This window comes from Zootoca vivipara, chromosome 1 (assembly GCF_965207765.1).
Source record: "Zootoca vivipara chromosome 1, rZooViv2.hap1.1, whole genome shotgun sequence".
Taxonomy (NCBI): domain Eukaryota; kingdom Metazoa; phylum Chordata; class Lepidosauria; order Squamata; family Lacertidae; genus Zootoca; species Zootoca vivipara.
Window position 1 is genome coordinate 60,940,898 of NC_142582.1, and position 19,599 is coordinate 60,960,496.

Genomic DNA, 19,599 nt, shown 5'->3' on the forward strand with positions numbered 1-19,599 from the left:
TGCAGGTTGATACTCTAATGGAAGAAATTCCTCTATCCTCATCATATGATGAACCTCTGTCCTTAGTTATTTCTTTAATAAATGTGAAAGCCCAAAATGTACTCATCACAAGGAATAAGTGCAATATCCTTTGGAAGTGGGTTTTAATGTAGCCAGATGACTCCATCTGTCTTTACTGACATCTCAAAAAAATATGAAGGATTGGTGGTGGCAACCTAGGCCAGTACTTCTATTTGTTTTCCCTATATGTTTAATATAGGTGCTTTCCACTGATTTATTTGGCACACACTTCCAAATCCATCTGTCCCAAGACATACGGATGCCAACCATATGGGACAAAAAACTAGTTTTAGAGGTCTATAATTTCCTGGATCATCCCTGATCAACTTACACAGAATCTACTTTTGGTAAACAGTACATGCCAGTATGTTTTAAAATGAGCAACAGAGAAATTAGATGCATTGTCTTCCCTCTGTTTAATCACAAACAACAGGGTGGCCAGTGAGTGGCATTCCCTCTTTTCTTGCCCAGTGCGGACAGATTCCAGGCCATCTGCATGAAACCGCAGGCAGGACATTCTATCCTCCTTACAGCATGGGCACAGTGGTACCAGCCACCCCACTGCAAAGGGTGGAGAGAGAAAGGAGGGAGCCGCTGTTGTTTTTCTTATTTGTGTTTTATCCTGGCAGCAAGCAGAGGCCTTGTGCTTGCCAAGCTCATTACCATTGTAAAATGTTCCCAATGATGATGGGATGGAAAGTGGGTTTGGGGGGAGGAGGGGCAGGGCAAGAAAAATCAAGTTTCCAAACAGGGCTGCAGGGATCAGCCTCAATTTCAGGCAACATGAAACAAGCTAGCTGACTGTGTTTATGGAAGAGGATTACACCCTCTCAGCAGCTGATCTGGCAGCTATGACCACTTCGCCTGTAGTTGCTGTTTCTTTAGTGCAAGGTAGACACTCCAGTGTTCCTCTATGCACTTATTTCTGCTCAGAAATCATCTCTACTAGCTTCTCCGCAAGTGGCACTAGCATTAGACGTAACACATAGTATCTGTGATAGGACAATACATGGATGGGCAAACTAAGGTCCAGGGGCCAGATTTGGCCCAATCGCCTTCTAAATCCGGCCCGCAGACGGTCCAGGAATCAGTGTTTTTTTACAGGAGTAGAATGTGTCCTTTTATTTAAAATGCATCTCTGGCTTATTTGTGGAGCCTGTCTGGTGTTTTTACATGAGTAGAATGTGTCCTTTTATTTAAAATGCATCTCTGGGTTATTTGTAGGGCATAGGAATTCATTCATTCCCCCTCCCCCCCAAAAAATATAGTCCGGCCCCCCACAAGTTCTGAGGGACAGTGGACCGGCCCACTGGTGGAAAAGTTTGCTGACCCCTGGGACAATACATTTCACAAATGTTTTTGAACTAATGAGAAATTGGGCTGTTATAAGTCCACCATTTGCTACTAGAATAACTAATCTTGGATTGGATTTTATCAGCACAGGAAATATAATTTAGTCATTTTAGAAGGACATCACAGAATGCAAACAATGCTGTAATTTGTGGGATACATTTTCTAAACTCCTTTCAATTTCAACAGAATGCCAAGGATTAGGTTTGGTCAGCATTGCCTAGGGCTTGCCAATCGGAAGGTCGGTGGTTCGAATCCGCCCGTTGGGGTGAGCTCCCGTTGCTTGGTCCCTGCTCCTGTCAACCTTGTTGTTTAGTTGTGTCTGACTCTTCGTGACCCCATGGACCAGAGCAGTTTGAAAGCACATCAAAGTGCAAGTACGGTAGATAAATAGGTACCGCTCCGACAGGAAGGTAAACGGAGTCTCCATGTGCTGCTCTGGTTCGCCAGAAGTGGCTTAGTCATGCTGGCCACATGACCCAGAAGCTGTACGCTGGCTCCCTCAGCCAGTAAAGCGAGATGAGCACCACAACCCCAGAGTCGTCCGTGACTGGATCTAACGGTCGGGGTACCTTTACCTTTAAATTCCTGAAACAATTTTTAATTCATTTTATTCCCCAACAAGCTATGGTCAAAAGGTACTTGGTGCTGAACCTTACTGAAGGCAGGCAGGTCTGGGTCTTTTCAACACCTAGACAGGAGATCACCTGGAAACTTTGTGTACATCATAGTAAGTTCTACTGAAGGATAAGCCTGATAAATAATAAATGCACAGCTTCTCTAGAATTTCACACCTAGAATTAGAAGGGATAAAAAAGTCTAATGAAAAGTACCAAGTGGTTTACATTTTCAAACTAGATTTTCAGCCACAATAGCCTCCCAATCTGTACTGTGGGGAAAATTATACCGACACTACACTACCTTTCAGAACCATTAAGATTTCTAAGAAGTGTTTGAGGGATGAAGAAAATATCAACACAAAGCAGTATTATTCTTATTCTTTCCATAAAGGTCTAGAATTCATATTGTACAGACTCCTCCTTTCCTATCACTAATGAGCTACATGTTCTTTGATTAGCACTTTCAGGGTACAATACATAGATTACATAGATTATAAAGGTAAAGGGGACCCCTGACCATTAGGTCCAGTCGTGACCGACTCTGGGGTTACGCGCTCATCTCGCATTATTGGCCGAGGGAGCCGGCGTATAGCTTCCAGGTCATGTGGCCAGCATGACAAAGCCGCTTCTGGCAAACCAGAGCAGCATATGGAAACGCCGTTTACCTTCCCGCTGTAGCGGTACCCATTTATCTACTTGCACTTTGACATGCTTTCAAACTGCTAGGTTGGCAGGAGTCAGGGGCAAAGTAGCTGTGCATAATTTCCCCATGAAAACACATACCAAGCAACGGGACCAAGCAACGGGAGCTCACCCCGTCACAGGGATTCGAACCGCCGACCTTCTGATCAGCAAGCCCTAGGCTCAGTGGTTTAACCACAGCGCCACCTGGGTCCCATCACATAGATTATATAGAGGGTGAATTCATTGGCTATTCCCTGCCTCAAAACACCTTGACCCATCTCAAGGTTGTACAAGCCATTTCAGCAACAGCAACAGCCTAGCCACGCCCATGTTCAATTCACAATTGATAAAGGATTACTTAAGGCAAAATTGAGAATGTAATAAACTTATTTTGAGGTCTACAGCTTAGAGCGGTGCTGCTACAAAGATCCATAAGCGAAAGGCTTATTAAAATGTATTGATGCTCTATTTCTTTTACTCACAGGTTTTGTTCTTTAGCAGGGTGTTTTTTCAAAGCCAAACCTGCAATTACATCTTAATCTCCTGCAAAAGCTACTAGCCCCATCCCTTGCCACTCCACCCATGCAACAATCTACAAAATAAAAACAGCTGCTTCTGATAAACCTATCCCACTGCCTTTCACATTACACCAGAGAGCTGTGAAACTGTCACAGTACACTTAAGAGCTGTAACAAGTGTACTGATGCACTGCCTGTTAGCCTGGGGACAGAGGAAAAGAGAAGCGAAAAGATGTTAGAAGTGGCAGGCAAGTAGAAGTGCTTCAAGAGGCGGCTAGAATACTCGCACTCAGCAAACCAGGCTATTCACAGGAACTGCTCCTGGGTAAAATCAAATGCTATACAAGTGCATGTCCATTCTGGTAACAGGACTTCCCTGCCCCTGTACACCCCCAACCGCAAAATCTACTCCAAAGAGGCACACAGTGGGTGGACAGGAAGACAGTGAGTGTGAAACTATTCTGCACATGCATGGATGCAGTTAATTACACCCTCTGTGTGTAGATCTGGTCTATGATCCCTACATTTCAATTCCTGAGAAATGAATGGGGTGTGTGTGTGTTCAGGCGTCTTACCACAAGCTATGACTCAAAGTAGTTGCCGGCTGTTAGAAAACTATTAGTGCCTGGGAACACACACAGCAGCACAACCCTGGTTCTGGTAGACAGAGAGATGGAAGTGAAAACAGGAGATCTCAATGAAGTGACAAGCAGCAGCTGGAAGCCATTCCCTCAGTTCCTTTCCTCAGACCAGTGGCATGAGTAGCTGGGCAGGCCCTGGAGGCTGCCACTGCCTCCAATCATCCTTCTTCCTAACCTCACAGACCTCATATGAATCTTTAGTATCTCAGCCGACATATTCTTGTATACAGCAACAGGATGCAACAAGATAAGCAGTGGTGCTGGGAGCTAAAATGGGTTTGGTTGAACACACACACACAAATGTGTGTGAATCCTAAAAAAACAATTTAGCTCATACAAGACCACAAGAAGGTTATGTGGATGCTAAATTACACATCATAATTTACCTCTCTAAGATCACTTGACCATAATACTCTTACCACCTGGTGCACAAGGGCAGAGCTCTGAAAAACTATCATTATTTCATAATCAGGTCATTTAACAGGATTTCACTGAACATATCCAAATGATAGCCATGGATTGACAATTTTATCTAATCAGGCCTACTCCTTAGTCAGTCACTTACTTTTTAAAAATAGTATCATGTATTTTTAGCTCAAAAGATATTTTAATGTCATGCAAGTGTTTGCTTCTGTCCAAAAATCCTAATCATTTTAGTGAGCTAAAAAAAGCCTCCTTCCATCAGCACCGTACTTTTATAGATAGTTCCAAGGCTTCAGAGATGGACAAGCCTCTCACCCTTACAACCCAATGCACCAACATACAGTAATCTTTTGTAGGACAAACACCTACCATAAATAGAAGTTCTCTGTTTTCTCCACAGTCATAGTTCTCATTTCATTTAAGGGGATATCAAACCTTTTAAAGTTACCTTTTCAAGGTTAGGGAGTTCAGATTAGAGCTACGTTTTCATAATTGTTACCTACTACCGTAAACATACAGATATTTGCTGGGGGAAGAGACCTATCATGTTCTCCCACTGCATCAAAAGGAATATGACAGAGATATTGCCAATAAATAAATAAATAAATATTGAAGCTTACTTAAGGGCAGAGCACAGGTCAAATACTACCATATTTCTCCAAAAATAAGACACCGTCTTATATTTATTTTTCCTCAAAAAAACCCACGGTGGCTTATTTTCAGGGAATGTCTTTTTTTTATTAAGTATGGTACAGTTTAACCTACAAGGTTAAACTGCCTATCACTATGGCTTATTTTCGGGGTATGGCTTATTTTCAGAGAAACACGGTATGTACTGGGGCATTTGTTTAAAAACAGCTAAATATCATCAGCCACAAATGCCCCTGTAAGCAGTAATTTCTTTTCTTTCTTTTTTACACCCATCAAAGTTACATCTGATTGCAAAGAAAGGAGTGATTATTTGACAATATTTTGTTGATGGGTTAAATGCCTAACCCTGCATCAGGATTTGGTTGAGTTTATGGAAAGGTCTGCCTTTTTCTGATGATATAGGATCAGAAGAGCACAATTTAGTCCCTCCACTATGCAGAGGTACAACTGCTTTCTTGATGCCCAATGGATGCTTAAGTTGAAATACCTGCATTGCAGGGGTTGGACTAGATGACCCTCAGGATTCCTTCTAAGTCTACAATTCTATGATTCTATGAATTCTATTTGCAGGTCCTTCTTCACCCATAAACTGGAGCACTCTATACCAGGGGTAGGCAACCTCAGGCCCGCGGGCCAGATGCGGCCTAATCACCTTCTAAATCCGGCCCGCAGACGGTCCAGGAATCAGTGTGTTTTTACATGAGTAGAATATGTCCTTTTATTTAAAATGCATCTCTGGGTTATTTGTGGGGCATAGGAATTCATTAATTTCCCCCCGCAAAATATAGTCCGGCCCACAACATGGTCTGAGGGATGGTGGACTGGCCCACGGCTGAAAAAGGTTGCTGACTCCTGATCTATATGTAGGAATCTGCAACCTTAGACCAGAAATCATTGTCACATAGGAGATTGGGAACACTGGGTTTTATTGTAACAAAGCTAAATTCTAAAGGAGTACCCAACATGGTATCTTCCAGATGTGTCAAAAGGAACTAAGAAGTTAGTTTACCCTGTAGAATCTGTCCCACGTACAAATACAGTGGTACGACTTACGAACGACTCGACATCCAAATTTTTTGACTTACGAATGGGGGTAATGGCCGCACACTTATGAATGTCTCGACATCTGGGGGAAAACCGCGGCGGTTTTAGATAGGGATTTTTCGACTTACGAATTTTTAGATAGGGTTGCTTCGACTTACTAATTTTTCCGTTTCCAATGCATTCCTATGGGAAATCGCATTTCCAATGGCGCTTTTTGACTTACGAATTTTTCGACCTACGAAGATGCCTTTGGAACGGATTAAATTCCTAAATCAAGGCACCACTGTATACTATTTTAGAAGAACATGCATTATTCAAATTGCTGCAATGATTTTACATTGCTTGTGTTCAGAAGCCTACATAACTGCAACTTTTACACTGCAAAAATTGGGCAACTGGTAGTTAGATAATCTTGATTAATAAGTCTTTATAACCCATCACTGCTGTCAACTTTTCCTTTTTTTGCGGGAAATTCCCTTATTCAGCGCCCTTACTTTCATATCCGGGAGCTGACAGCCCCATAGGATTCCTTATCTTCAAATCCGGGGGTTGACAGCTATGTAACCCATACCTATTTATACCTCACATCAGAACAACGAGCACAACCAGCTGCATTTGTCTTGAAGAGGATTCACTGAGCATTGTAGACTGCTACCTAGTTCTGTGGCTTTAAACAGATTTATGAAGAATTACACATATTTAGAAAAATATCAATAAAAATAAGGATCTTAACATTTCTAGCTTATACAATTGCTGATTATATTTAAGGTAACCCTGAGCTGACAAATTTGACATAGCCCCTAAAGCTGTGGTGGAAAATTATGTGAGTTCTAATGCAAATTATTTCAATTTAGAATGCAGCTAGTTACACATTTATTTTAAATGCGCAGATAGGATCAACTTTCAATAAAATGAACTTCTTACTTTCCAGTATTATACATCTGCACATCTCTTTAGCCAGATGACTAAAGAGAAACAAGTTTAGTTTCCTCTCCAAGACCACTTCCTTCACTGTGCAATTGTCGTTTCTCTGTGGTTGAATTTTTTCATAGTGAGAATCTTAAACTGGTTAGACAGTCAAATAAAGAATAACTACTAAAACATGGTATTTCAACACCACAACTGGATGAAGCAAGTGTTATGCAGGAGACGTGTTTTAACAAAACAACAACAGTGGTGGGTGAGGAGAACTTTTGAAATATTTTCCAATGAGCACTGCATTGTATATCCATCCCTCCAAGCCACATTCTTAATAGAAACATCAGAAAAGTGCAGTGCCTGAAAACAGGATGTGAATATGAGGTGCTTTGCACGCACATGTCTTCCTTGCAGAAACTACAGAAACTGGAAAAGAACAAAGTACCAGCATCAAGTCTACAAGTTATAAAATATGCAAATACAGTACTAAAAGGGAAAGGAGATAGTGTAGCTGTTCTCCCAATGGAAGAGTAATAATACAGAAAATAGGATAAAGATAGAGGTTATTTCCTACAGACTTTGTTTGAAAATAATTAATTTGATATGCACACATAAAGATGTGTGCACACAGCAAAAATTAACAACCCCACACTTAACTCTATCCACAAAGCTACAGCACTTGCATTATAAAACAAAATCAACCCCCTCACAGACTGATAGCTGCATCCATGCATTCCTGAGGGACAATGACCCAGTTTAGATGCAACGACAAACCATAGCTTGTTATTAAGTGCATAAGTAGCAGCAAGTCATGGTGAGCCTCAGGAAGATGTTCTCCTTTCATCTTCCTCCTCTCATCCATGCACAAGGCGAGGAAATTAGACAAAACACATATTTTCTTCTACAGCAGTTCCTGGTTTGTATTAGGTATAAAGGACTATTTTTTGTTCACATTGCATTTTATGTAAGCCCTACAATATTCTGTTGCTCCGGATGCTCAAAGAGAAGTACTGTATAACCATTAGCATTTAAAAAAACACTACTGCCCAGCAAGTGGTGGTGCCACAAAGCCCCATCTAACAGCATTAAATGCCTGCTCTGTGACAAACACACGTATGAGAAATTAACACTTTTAGTTCAAATAATACAAGTACATACTCCAGAGCTGAAGGTCACAGAGCACACTCATCATCAAAAAGTGCCTAGGAAGAAGCATAAATTATTCAAACTGATCTAAAAAACATAGGAGGATTAAAATGTAACATGTGTATGTGCACATTAATCTGATTAACAGAAATAGCCAGGCCATTCTTTTACTAGCCAAGGGCCTATTAACTTACTATGTGCTCTTGCCACTGAAGACATACTTCCGTATTTCTAGGCTGTGAATTTGCTGCATAAAGACAACAGGTACAGCAACAAAACCAAGACAACTTACAAAGTATTTACAAAAGGAAGGTGGCTCAATTCAGCAGACAAATCTCACATTAACTGAAACCCATAAAATTGTTACTTCAGAAACTGAAGAGAACTCTCCCTCCGACAAGTGGAAAGATAACAAAGGAGGCATTACATAGCATATGGGGGGGGGGACGTCTCTCCAAATAAGAAGATGAAGTTTGTGCACTGAGTAATATTATCAGTACTAGCATGAACTAACAAGTCCATGCACCAAGTTAATCAAGAAAACCAATGTTATGTGTTCATGTAAGAGAGAAAACCCAGGCCAGCTTTCAGTTCTTTCAATTGCCCTTCATGCCAGGGCACATTGCCCACATTCTCCAGAGGCCATGAGACAGTCCAGCAAACATACCACACAACCACAAGAAGAATTTTTATCACAACTATGACCTGAATTCTCTTGGCATTCAAGAGTTAAAGGTTTAATTTTCTTAAGAAAAATGAAATCAACGTCTGTTTAGTTATTGTCTTTGTTCAGCTTACAGTCCAAGGCATCTGAAAACTTTCTGGTCAGCAGCCAAAGCTAAAGCAATGCCCTCCTGTGAACCTTTGTTTGGTATATGAAGGAAAAATACAGAACTCCTTGAATATCTCATCCAAACCAAGCAGATCAGTACCTATATCATATATATATACTGTCAAGCCACTGCATTTGTTTTCATTCTTTCCTGGAGATTCTCCTGTGTACTGTCCTATTAAAAGAAAAAGAAACAACAACCCTGTACCTACAAATGCACAAACAGAATGCCAAGCAACTAGCACACTATCATTATAAGGATAATACTCTCAGGAACATGGCCTTAATTTTTCTTTACTAACATCATGCTACAGGATGCTGATCTTCAAACTGATTTTTTATTTATATGACTGTGTATCTTTCACCTGTTCTCCATTAGAACTCTTATTCAGTGGTGGGGAACAGCAGCCCTCCAGGTGTCGTTGGACTCCAACTCACATCAACCCCAGTTAGCATGGCCAATGGTTAAGGATTATGGGAGCTGTAATCCAGCACCATCTGGAGGACCACAAATTCCCATCACTGCTCTGATTCATGCAAACTTATTTAGAGCACCCCTGCTATGAATAAGCTTCACAGTGTCCTGAGAATATAAGATGCCAAAACTCTCTCTTACTGAGATAATTTTTTGTAATGGCAGATCATCCACTTATTTCTTCTGTTACAACAATGAAATGCAATACCTGCTAGGCAGTATTAGAAACTCATATAGGTTACGGTTACCAGATGTCCCTGTTTCCCGGGGACAGTCCCCGTTTTTAAAAATCTGTCCCCGGACCCCCCCCCCCAAAAAAAATAGTGTTCCTGGATTCTTGGGGGGGGAATCTGGTAACCTTAGTCTAGGTGCCATTTTTTGGACCAGACAACTTGAAAGTCGTATTTCTCAATACTGTACAACTTTTTGGTTCCTTTCAGAGGGTGGTACTTTCAGAGGATGGGAGACATCAGGCACCATCCTAGTGCCTGGGCATTTTCACTTGGTCACAAGTGGTCAATATCCACCTGACAAATTTTGAATGCTGCTGCTAGGTGAATCCCAAAATTGTCAAACTTCCCAATGATTTTTTCTATACCCTTAAGTATCTTTGAAGAAGTCACGAAAATTATTGAAAGCAGTATATCAGACATTTATGGCATACGATGATCAATACATTTCAATACATGAACCTTTTCATGGGTGGAAAACATAGGTCTGATATCTTCAGTAGTTTTCTGTAGAGGGAAAGAAGTTCACAAAGGGGGGGAAAGCAGTGGGAATAGAAAAGAGTAGCACCTGCCTAAATGAGAATAAAAAGCAAGCATATACACTGCACCTCTGTAAATCAAAGTGACACCAACAAGGTTTTACAAAAAGAAGGAAAAAGTTTCTTTTTAACTCATTATCCATCCATAGCAACTATCTAGTTGTGCTGTAGCAATAAAACTGTCAGAACATTTGCAAAGCTCAGCAGGGTCCAGTACGGTTTCAAATTGATTGGGAGACAGTGTGTTGAGATTCCTGCATTTCAGGAGATTGGACTAGATGACCCTCCGGGTCCCCTCCAACTCTACAATTTTATGTTTCTATGTGTAGTAACCAACTTGGATTTGAATCCACTTCAAACAGAAGTTTGGTAAAGTCTACCTACAAGAAATAGTGATGAGATTATATCATAAGATTGTATCTGATCTGTTAGCTGCTCTTGAGAAAATCCCCAAATTTTCTAAGTTGTCTCAACAAAGCCACAGAGAATTTTAATAAATGTTTAAGATCTAATTCATTTCCTGTATCAGACTGCTGTTATGTTTAGACAAGGTGTTTTGGGTAGCTGCCAACCTTCTTAACTCCTTCATGGTTCTCACTTATACATGATATCAAAACTAGTTCCAGAAGTGTGCAACATAGTAGACCCTTATAGTACCATAAACAAAATATAAAACGTTTATAATGGTAAACACACTAATAGTGCCCACAAACTAATACACACACTGGTCTTGTCTGCACATTGTAATAAACCATAATTTGAACTAAACTAAGGTTTACCATGAACAAACAATGTGCTCTGCGCTCAATCTCACCTGCTTCCCTTGTTCCTTTGCCAAGCTGGGAGAAGCCACGGAGAAACTATGTTGGTGTTACATATGGTTTGCTTCTACGAAACAAGCATCAAGTAGTAAGCTACGAAAAATACTTTAGCTTCCTCTCATGGTTGGGGGGGGGGGAACCATGCACACTGAATCACATATACTGTAATGCTAAGCCATCCACTCCATGGGTTGCTCTTCCTTTTGCCAAGCTAGGTAACAAAGCAGGCACAAACATACCGGTAGCAGTTTACTTCAAACTATGGCTTACTGTGACTGACATGTAAACCAGACTGAGACAACAAACAGTTGAAACTTTACTAAAAGTACTTTTCCAATGAAAAATCCAAGAGTTCTCAAGCCTCCTTGCAGAAGGAGGCTTAGTCAACAAAGATAGCTAGTTAACAAATATTATATTGACCTAAGCAGCTGCAGCACTTTTAACAAACATTAGGGAGTTCTAGACTCCCTAATAATAGTCTGTAGTAGGAACAGAGGTTATGTGAAATCTGATTAAAGGAGTGAAACTCAGAACAGGTTTACACATTACCTCCCTTGATGGTCATTAAAAATGTCTTTTACATGCAATCAATACAATGGGGGAGCAATGTTTAGATGTGGTGACAAAAATGTCTAGATAAACATCTTAGAAACATTAGTTACAGAGCTGCCTAGATGAGATCAAGTCCAAAGGTATGCCAGTATAGCTAAGAAGCAGAGACAAGGAAGCCATAAAAGCCAAGACGGTTTCCTCTAAATAAAATCTTGTACAAATGAAATGGAGCACAAACTGACAAAAAAGTGTCCTGACAATAGGCAACAACAGAAGCAGGAAACTAGCCTGGGAGGTAACTGTTAGATAGCCAAGATGTGAAAGTACTAAAGGAGGGCAGGGCAATATCATTCTGCTTCTCTGCATCAATCTTCAGCGGAAGACATTAGATATCATGCTTAAATTACGTTTTTCAGGCAAGACATCTCAAGAATTAGAGGTGACAAGAGATGACATTCTAGGGCTTACTGACAAACTACAAGTTAATCTACTGATTAGTATTAAATTCAGGCCAAACAAAAGTGCTTCGTCACACAATGCATAATTAAGGAATTAATGCATACAAAATTTGCTGCCACAATATATGGAGAAGGGTACTGGTTAAGATGGCTCCAAAAGGAATTAGCCACTGATAGAGAACTTCTTCATGAAGTTGTCTATCAGTCATAGTTACAGGTAGGTAGCCGTGTTGGTCTGATGTAGTCGAAACAAAAAATAAAAAAATTCCTTCCAGTAGCACCATAGAGACCAACTAAGTTTGGTCTAAGGTATGAGCTTTCGTGTGCATGCACACTTCTTCAGGTACTTCTTCAGAGAAGAAGTGTGCATGCACACGAAAGCTCAAACCTAAGACAAACTTAGTTGGTCTCTATGGTGCTACTGGAAGGAATTTTTGTTGTTGTTTCTATCAGTCATGACAGCTAAATTTTACTTCCGTTAGCCCAAATGGGCCATGATCCAATCTATTAATGCAATTCTAAAATGTTTAGATTTAGTCTACCACACATGAGGACCTAAACATGTTAAATGTTTCATGTTAGCATCATAACTCTAAGTTTACATGCACATTGGAAATTCCCAATCAAGATGTCCATAGTTTCACTAATATAATACAACCATATTTATATGTCACCATCACAACTGGCTTCTTGGGGTAACATGGACCCAGATCTGTCTTTCTGTTGGGGGAAAGGACTGAGAACCAGTGGAGGAAGTTCCTGCCTCAAACTCTCCGAAGCAGCTTTTCACAGGGTACTGAGGGCTGCAAGAGGAAAGAGGACTCAGAGAAAACAGGTGGCTCCCACGAGCAGTGTCAGTGCTCGGGAAGTATGGATCCAACTACCGGTAGCTTTAAATGAGGAGTTCTTTCCACTGGAGTAAGCAATTTTTGCTCTATGTGGAGAGCACTGATGCTACACCATTAGTAACTGGCACAATGTTTACTTTTTCAAATTACATGTTCTGTCCTGTGGGCATGAAGAAGAGAGCAAGGAAGACAGGCAAAGACAACATCAGGAACTACTTCAACCCTACACCTCAACTTTACATTTTATGTCATTTATTTGTTTTGATATTTTAAAAATTACCAACAGTGTTGCATGCCTTGGTAGAAAAGTGGTATAGAAATAAAATAAAATAAAGAACAATTCTTGACACTCTACATAGAAGGTGCCAGAAATGTGCAAAATGTATGAAGAATATAAACTTTGATGTATGTAACATACTAGCATAGATAAAGGATGGATTGGGTTTCTTAAAACAATATCCCTCAGTTCTTTAACTATTCAGTTCCATATGATGGTGAATTCAACATGGTTATAATACTGACCAGCTTGAAGCTTCTACTGAATAATGAGGTCGCTGCTCTGAAAACTGGACACAGAATAGAAGGTTGATGTTGGCATTTATATGTTGCCTTTCTGCCATGGCACTCCAGACAGTTTACAATTTTAGTATTTCTAAAAACTAGCATATGGTACAAAAACAAAGAACAGGGTTCTGTCACACCAACTGGTTATCATTGTACTGGAGTCTATGGCACAAGTTCCCTGCCCCATGTTTTTGTCTTCCTTTAGAACGTACAAGTCTTTAAAAGTTCCAAATGTGAAAAGATTAACTGGCTACAAAATACTTGACAGGTGATGTTAAAATGTCTCCTAAAATAAGATGCTCTTCAATAAATCATTTTAATTGTCACATAACATTATATCAGCTCCCATGATGTCTTGTCACTTTAGAACTACAAATTTATTAACAGTTTTTTTCCCCCATAAAAAGTTAAGAAATTTATATAGTAACAGGAAACAACCACAAATACTATTTGTTGACACTTAAAACTAACAGAACAAACTTTCATAGCAATCAATCCTCTTCCAAAAGGAAACAAAGCTCTCAGCATATTCATACCAAATTTAAGTGCACAAAATCCAAATGCAACTCTGAACTCCATTCAAAGTGGTGTGTCATATGTTTACATATACAGTAATAGGAACATTTTAATCTCCCATTCTTAAAAGTTGCAATATATTGCTTAACATATTCCCTGTTGCTATGCAACACCTGTAAAGACTAACTGGATTTGCACACACCTGTAAGTCATTGACCTTGACATGACATGAGTGTTCAGCACCAGGATACACAATATTTAACTAATGTAAAGAAAGGTCATAGAAATTTGGAGATCCAGTTATGACAGTTTGATTCACATAGTTCTTCCCTCAAACTTTTAGCAAATCATACGAGAACACAAAAGAGAAGCACAATGTTTCTGGTACAAACTCAGACAATAAAACAATAAAAATATATTGTAAGACCAAACATAGAGCACCACAATGAGGGTAAACACCCATCACAGTTAGCTTTAACCGAAGCTTATAAACGAGACTCAAACCCTGGTTAAAGCTAACTATGATACAAATAGGATGCTATACCACGCATCATGTTAAACACAGAAGGCACCCGAGTCTGTGCATGCTTCCAATCTCTTAACTATGGTTAATAGATCAGAAAACATTACATCCGCACCATGCTTTCACTCAGGTAACCAGAGATTTTGAATAATGGCTCAAAAGAGCAAATGAACTTGAAATTGTGAAAGCCTAGAATAAGGACAATGGTCAATGTTGCTCAATACAAAAGTATAAAAAGCAATTACTTCTGGGTTTTCGGCGTTCGAAAACCAAAACGTTGGGCTTCCAAAAACAGAGGTACCACTGTATATGCCTACTCAAAAGTGAGTCCCAATTACTCACTTGAGAGGTTGTGGACTCTCCTTCCTTGGAGGTTTGTAAGCAGAGGTGGATGGCCATCTGTCAGGGGTGCTTTAGTTAAGATTTCTGCATTGCAGGGGGTTGGACTAGATGGCCCTTGGGATCCCTTCCAACTCTACAATTCTCTATGAATTACTCCAACAGGCTTTATTCAGGGGTAATTAGGTAAAGGACTGTAGCCTAAAGGAAACCAATACACAACAGTATTGGAGAGAAAACACATAAAATTAAGAAAGCAGTTTATTTCACAGAAATCCCTCTTTTAAAAGATAGCATAAACTTTAGAGGGGTGGCTCTGGCTATGTTAATTTGTTGCTGCAAGCTACAAACCACAGTGGCTTAGCATTACGTTTGAATCAAGGATGGTGGTTTGTTATTTTCCAGGTATTCAGGACCTATAGCCTCGTAAAACACTGTTTGAACACAGATTCTTCACAACAAAACATTCCCCGATCATCAGTTTTGGAAACCCCAATATTAGTGTTTCCCTTACAGCAGGTTTGTTTGGGGCCAAACATACCATGATGTGAAGCCAAGGTTTGTTCTTGTCTTACTAATCATGGTGTGGACCGAAACAAACCATGATCCCCAGTTCAGATAGAACACTAAGCCAGGCATTGTAGTTTTCGCTCACACTAGGGGAAGAGTCAAAAGGGTCCATTTTCTATGATTGCAGTAAACCATTAATAATAGTTTATATTGACATGCAAACTAGGCTTTTGTTTTTTAAGTTTTAGTTGCAAGTCTGTTGTCCATTATCAGAACTTTGCTACAGTAGTAAAATACTACCGGTATGTGTTTTGTTCTAGAAGTGCACACTTTAACTTTTGAAGGCTTCCCGCTTCAAAACCAGACTATACAAGTAGAAAGCCTATAGTAACTGAGATAAAACAAAGCAGGCACCATTACTGCTGACAGTGTTCCAAAAGTTGCAGGTGATAGCAGCAAGGATGTACAGCAATGTAAGTTTGATTTGCATAATGCTGTAAGAATCCCAGTGACACTAAAGTACACAATTCTATTCAACTATATATGATTCAGTTCAGAAAAAGGTCAGAACAAACCATTAGCATTAAATTACCCTAAGTGTTACTTGCAACTACATGGTCCAATTCTAGCTTCTATACGTTCTGATTTATAAACACAAACATCAAAGCAGTAACTGGGCTAACTCCGGAAAACCTCTGAGGTTTTAAATAACTAACCTTCATCATTATGTTACCCATCTCCACTGATGGGCATACATGCAAGCATAATACACTATCAGCCAGCTTGCCTAATCTGATAATACACATAAAGTCAATGCTTGCTCCAGATGTCCCAGCAAGTATTCTCGAGGAGCACCATATGCAGCTGCAAACTCTTATTAGAAGTATTACCCAAAACTGATTTGATTTCAGTCACCATAAGCATAAGACACCTTCCCCACCCACATCTAAAATTGCACAAGGCTTGTGACCCCTCTACTAAAACTCTATGATATCCTGTTAAACTATTATCCTTTGGCATAGGATCAAATTATTACATAAAGATAAATAACTTGAGTGCACATTTATGGAACACATCTTACTCACCAATGAATTTCACATCACCGTTATTTATAGTTCACCCACGTCAAGAATAGTTGTGCAGACTATATTCAAGCGTTTGCATTTAATCATAGCTAGCATCCCTCAGCTGCCTGAGATTTTCAACCCTAAAACCAACAGCAAATAGCTTTCTACCTTCTGTCTCTCTGGGTAATTAGTACTATTAATCCCAAGCTTTCCAAGCCCCCTGGCATGGCAATGATTTGGTTTTAACCTCCGCCAAGGTCTCCTCTTTTACATTCTAGCAGGCAAAGTGTTGAAAAAGTTTTAAGGTGTGACCTGAAGTGATATTACAAAAACAGAAGTCTAAGTTGACAGAAATGTGCTGCAACTTGCTGCTCCTGAATCCAAATTATTACTAAATTGTTGGGTTACAGCAATACTGTATATGTATGCTGCATTTCTCCTCTCTCTGAACCCAATTAAGCAATATTCATGTCCTGGACAGCTGACTAGTATAAAAGCATCAGTCCATTAAAAAAAAATCCCCACTCCTAACATTACTGTACATTACCTCTCTGCCCCTCAGCCTGAACAAGTTATGATTTTTTGGAAACTCCCTTGTCAAGCCCCCACCATTACAAAGCACTTCAATCCCAACCAGGTATTACCAACCATTTTGTATTCCTTGCTTTCCAACAACACAGGATCCCAAGCCAGCTGTTGTGATGCTCCATATTTTGCAATTAGAAAATGTCATTTACGGACATGTGATCCAGCATCTCTGCCACTCAGCAGAACCTTAATACACTGACCACCACATACACACATGAGACCAATGTACTACTCCCATCAAAGTGAGCACTTTGCATTTCACTCACACACCACTCCCTTTTGTGCCCCTTGCCAAGTCTCCCACCACTGGAAATTCCTCCTTGACATCCTGGTGCTGTGTCAGGGTTAAGGTTTCTATAGCAACTGCATCTTATTCAAGCCAGATCTGCGGCCCTCCCCCCACCCCCGAAATCCAGGACACCCCCTGCATTATAGTCTCTGGTTCTTACACAACTGCATGGGACAGTGCATGCATAACCAAGCATAAAATAAAATAATTTTTTTTCCTTCCAGTACAGTAGAACCTTAGAGACCAACCAAGTTTGTCATTGGTATAAGCTTTCGTGTGCATGCACACTTCTTCAGATACATTTTACATACTGAAACTTCTGTTTCAGTGTATCTGAAGAAGTGTGCATGCACACGAAAGCTCATACCAATGGCAAACTTAGTTGGTCTCTAAGGTGCCACTGGAAGGGGGGAATTATTTTGTTTCGACTACACCAGACCAACACCTGTAACAAGCATAAAATAGCTCCCAAATACTCTCAGATTGTATCTTTAAAAAACAAACTCAGGACTTGCTAACCCTGATTCTAGATGGCAAATAAAAATTGTAACCACCACTCCATGCATAAGGATGCCCTGCGCAAAGCTACATGTGTGCATAACACGTGCGCGCTCGCGCGCACACACATTATGCATGTTCGGGCAGGCAGCATGAAATTCATCTTCTTCCATTCTTTACCTTGCCCCGACTGAGAATCAGTAGAAAGGTGTGGCTGGGATTAAAGTATGCTGGGCGCTAATTTAATCCAAGTTAATCCAATCTTGACTACAACTCAGGAACAACTTACACCTGACCCTGCCAGCGCCGTGCCAAAACCGAGCCCCGCGGCCTGAGGGGGGAGAGGAAAGGAGGTGGGGGGGGGGAAGGTGGGAGCAACCGCTAGCAAGCCCGGAAACACCCCTTCTGACCTTCTTACCCCACGATGAAGCTCGAACGAAGCACAAAACCCCAACTCAGCCCAGCCCGGCCCCCCACCGCCCTCCGCTTCGCCCAGCCAAGGCTACTCACCCCATGAGCCAGTCCATGACGCCGCCTGCTGCCTTGCGCCGCCGCGGTGCTGGGCCGGGCGAGCAAGCAGGCGGCTCCGGCTGTGTCCCTGCTTGACCGCCTGTGCTCCTCTCCTCACCGCCCGCTCCGGCCTCTGAGGCGGCTCATGGGTGGCGCCTGTCCCGCACCGGACCTTCTCCCGTCTGGCGCCCCGTTCTCTCCTCCCTCAGGCGGCGGCGGAGGAGGAGGCTGCTACTTCGGCTACTTCTTCTTCTTTCTTCACCGCCGCCGCCTCGTCTTCCTCCTGCTGCTGCTCCGGGCGGCTCCGCTGGGTTCCCGCCCCCAAGGCAGCGCCCGCCGGGTCCCCTCAGCCAACCAGCCTCGGCGGGCGAGAGACACACAAGCGCTCTCTCGCTCGCCTCGCTCTCGCGCTCAGGATGGCCGGAAGTAAACACACTGCCTTTCCTCCAACATTTTCTCCCCGCCCCTCTCTCATCACCACCCCCCCTCCACACGCGCGCCCGGCACAGCAACCCGGAAGCGACCGCCCTCCCGAGGGACGATGGGAAATGGAGTCCCGGCGCAAACTCCGAGGGAACAGAACCTCTAAACGGGAACGGAGAAGGGAGAGTTTCTTCTGGCTGCGGAAAGAGAGGGGGAGGTTTAAAAAAACACCTGGAAGGCTGAAACTACGGCGGCCGCTGGGAATCATGCGAGGTTCATGCGATACTGCGCTTTCTTACCGCCTTATCGACCCGAGTCTTGGTTTTCCCACGTTGCGGCTGCTGTTCCCACGCGCCAGGGGTGCCCCATGTGGATGGTGGCGGACTGTAGTTCCCGTCGTTCCTGCCCATTGGCCGTTGGGGCTGGGGCTGATGGGAGTTGGAGTCCAACAATTCTGTAAAGTGTCACAGGTTGGGGAAAAGTGCCTCTTCGCACCTACCTGGAAGTACGGTATGCCCCATTGAACTCAGGGGAGCTTACTTATGTGTAAGCATGCATAAGTGTTTTGTTTTACTTCGTTTTGCCTATATCGTAGCTTTTGCAGCTGGAAAAGAGAGAAAACCCCTTTTTTCTTTTTCTTTTTTAGATTACATGCCTGAAGGCATGGGTAAAGAGTTGAATAAAACTTGTTTAAATAAATAAAAGTTGAAAATCTATAGGCCGAGGGAGCCGCCATTTGTCTGCAGACAGCTTCTGGGTCATGTGGCCAGCATGACTAAGCCGCTTCTGGCGAACCAGAGCAGCACACGGTAATAATAATTATATTAATAATTTTATTATTACAGTATATTATATTAATAATAATTTAAAGCCAAATAATAGTAGTATTATCTGGCTTTATTTAAAATAGTATGTAGTCCTTCATTCTCATGGAAACCAGAAGAGGCTCATGCTTTTAGCCA

At 41.5% G+C, this 19,599-nt stretch overlaps 1 protein-coding gene across 2 annotated transcripts in view; it reads right to left on the bottom strand.

Annotated features, from left to right (window-relative positions):
- Positions 1–18,627, bottom strand: part of MOB2 (MOB kinase activator 2) — a 106,586-nt gene extending 87,959 nt beyond the window's left edge. For both annotated transcript variants that reach the window (XM_035121672.3, XM_088666124.1), the window contains exon 1: positions 18,215–18,627. In XM_035121672.3, coding sequence (XP_034977563.1) covers positions 18,215–18,231 — 17 coding nt within the window. In that variant the 5' untranslated portion in view covers positions 18,232–18,627. The remainder of the gene's footprint in view (positions 1–18,214) is intronic.
- Positions 18,628–19,599: the final 972 nt, after the last annotated feature.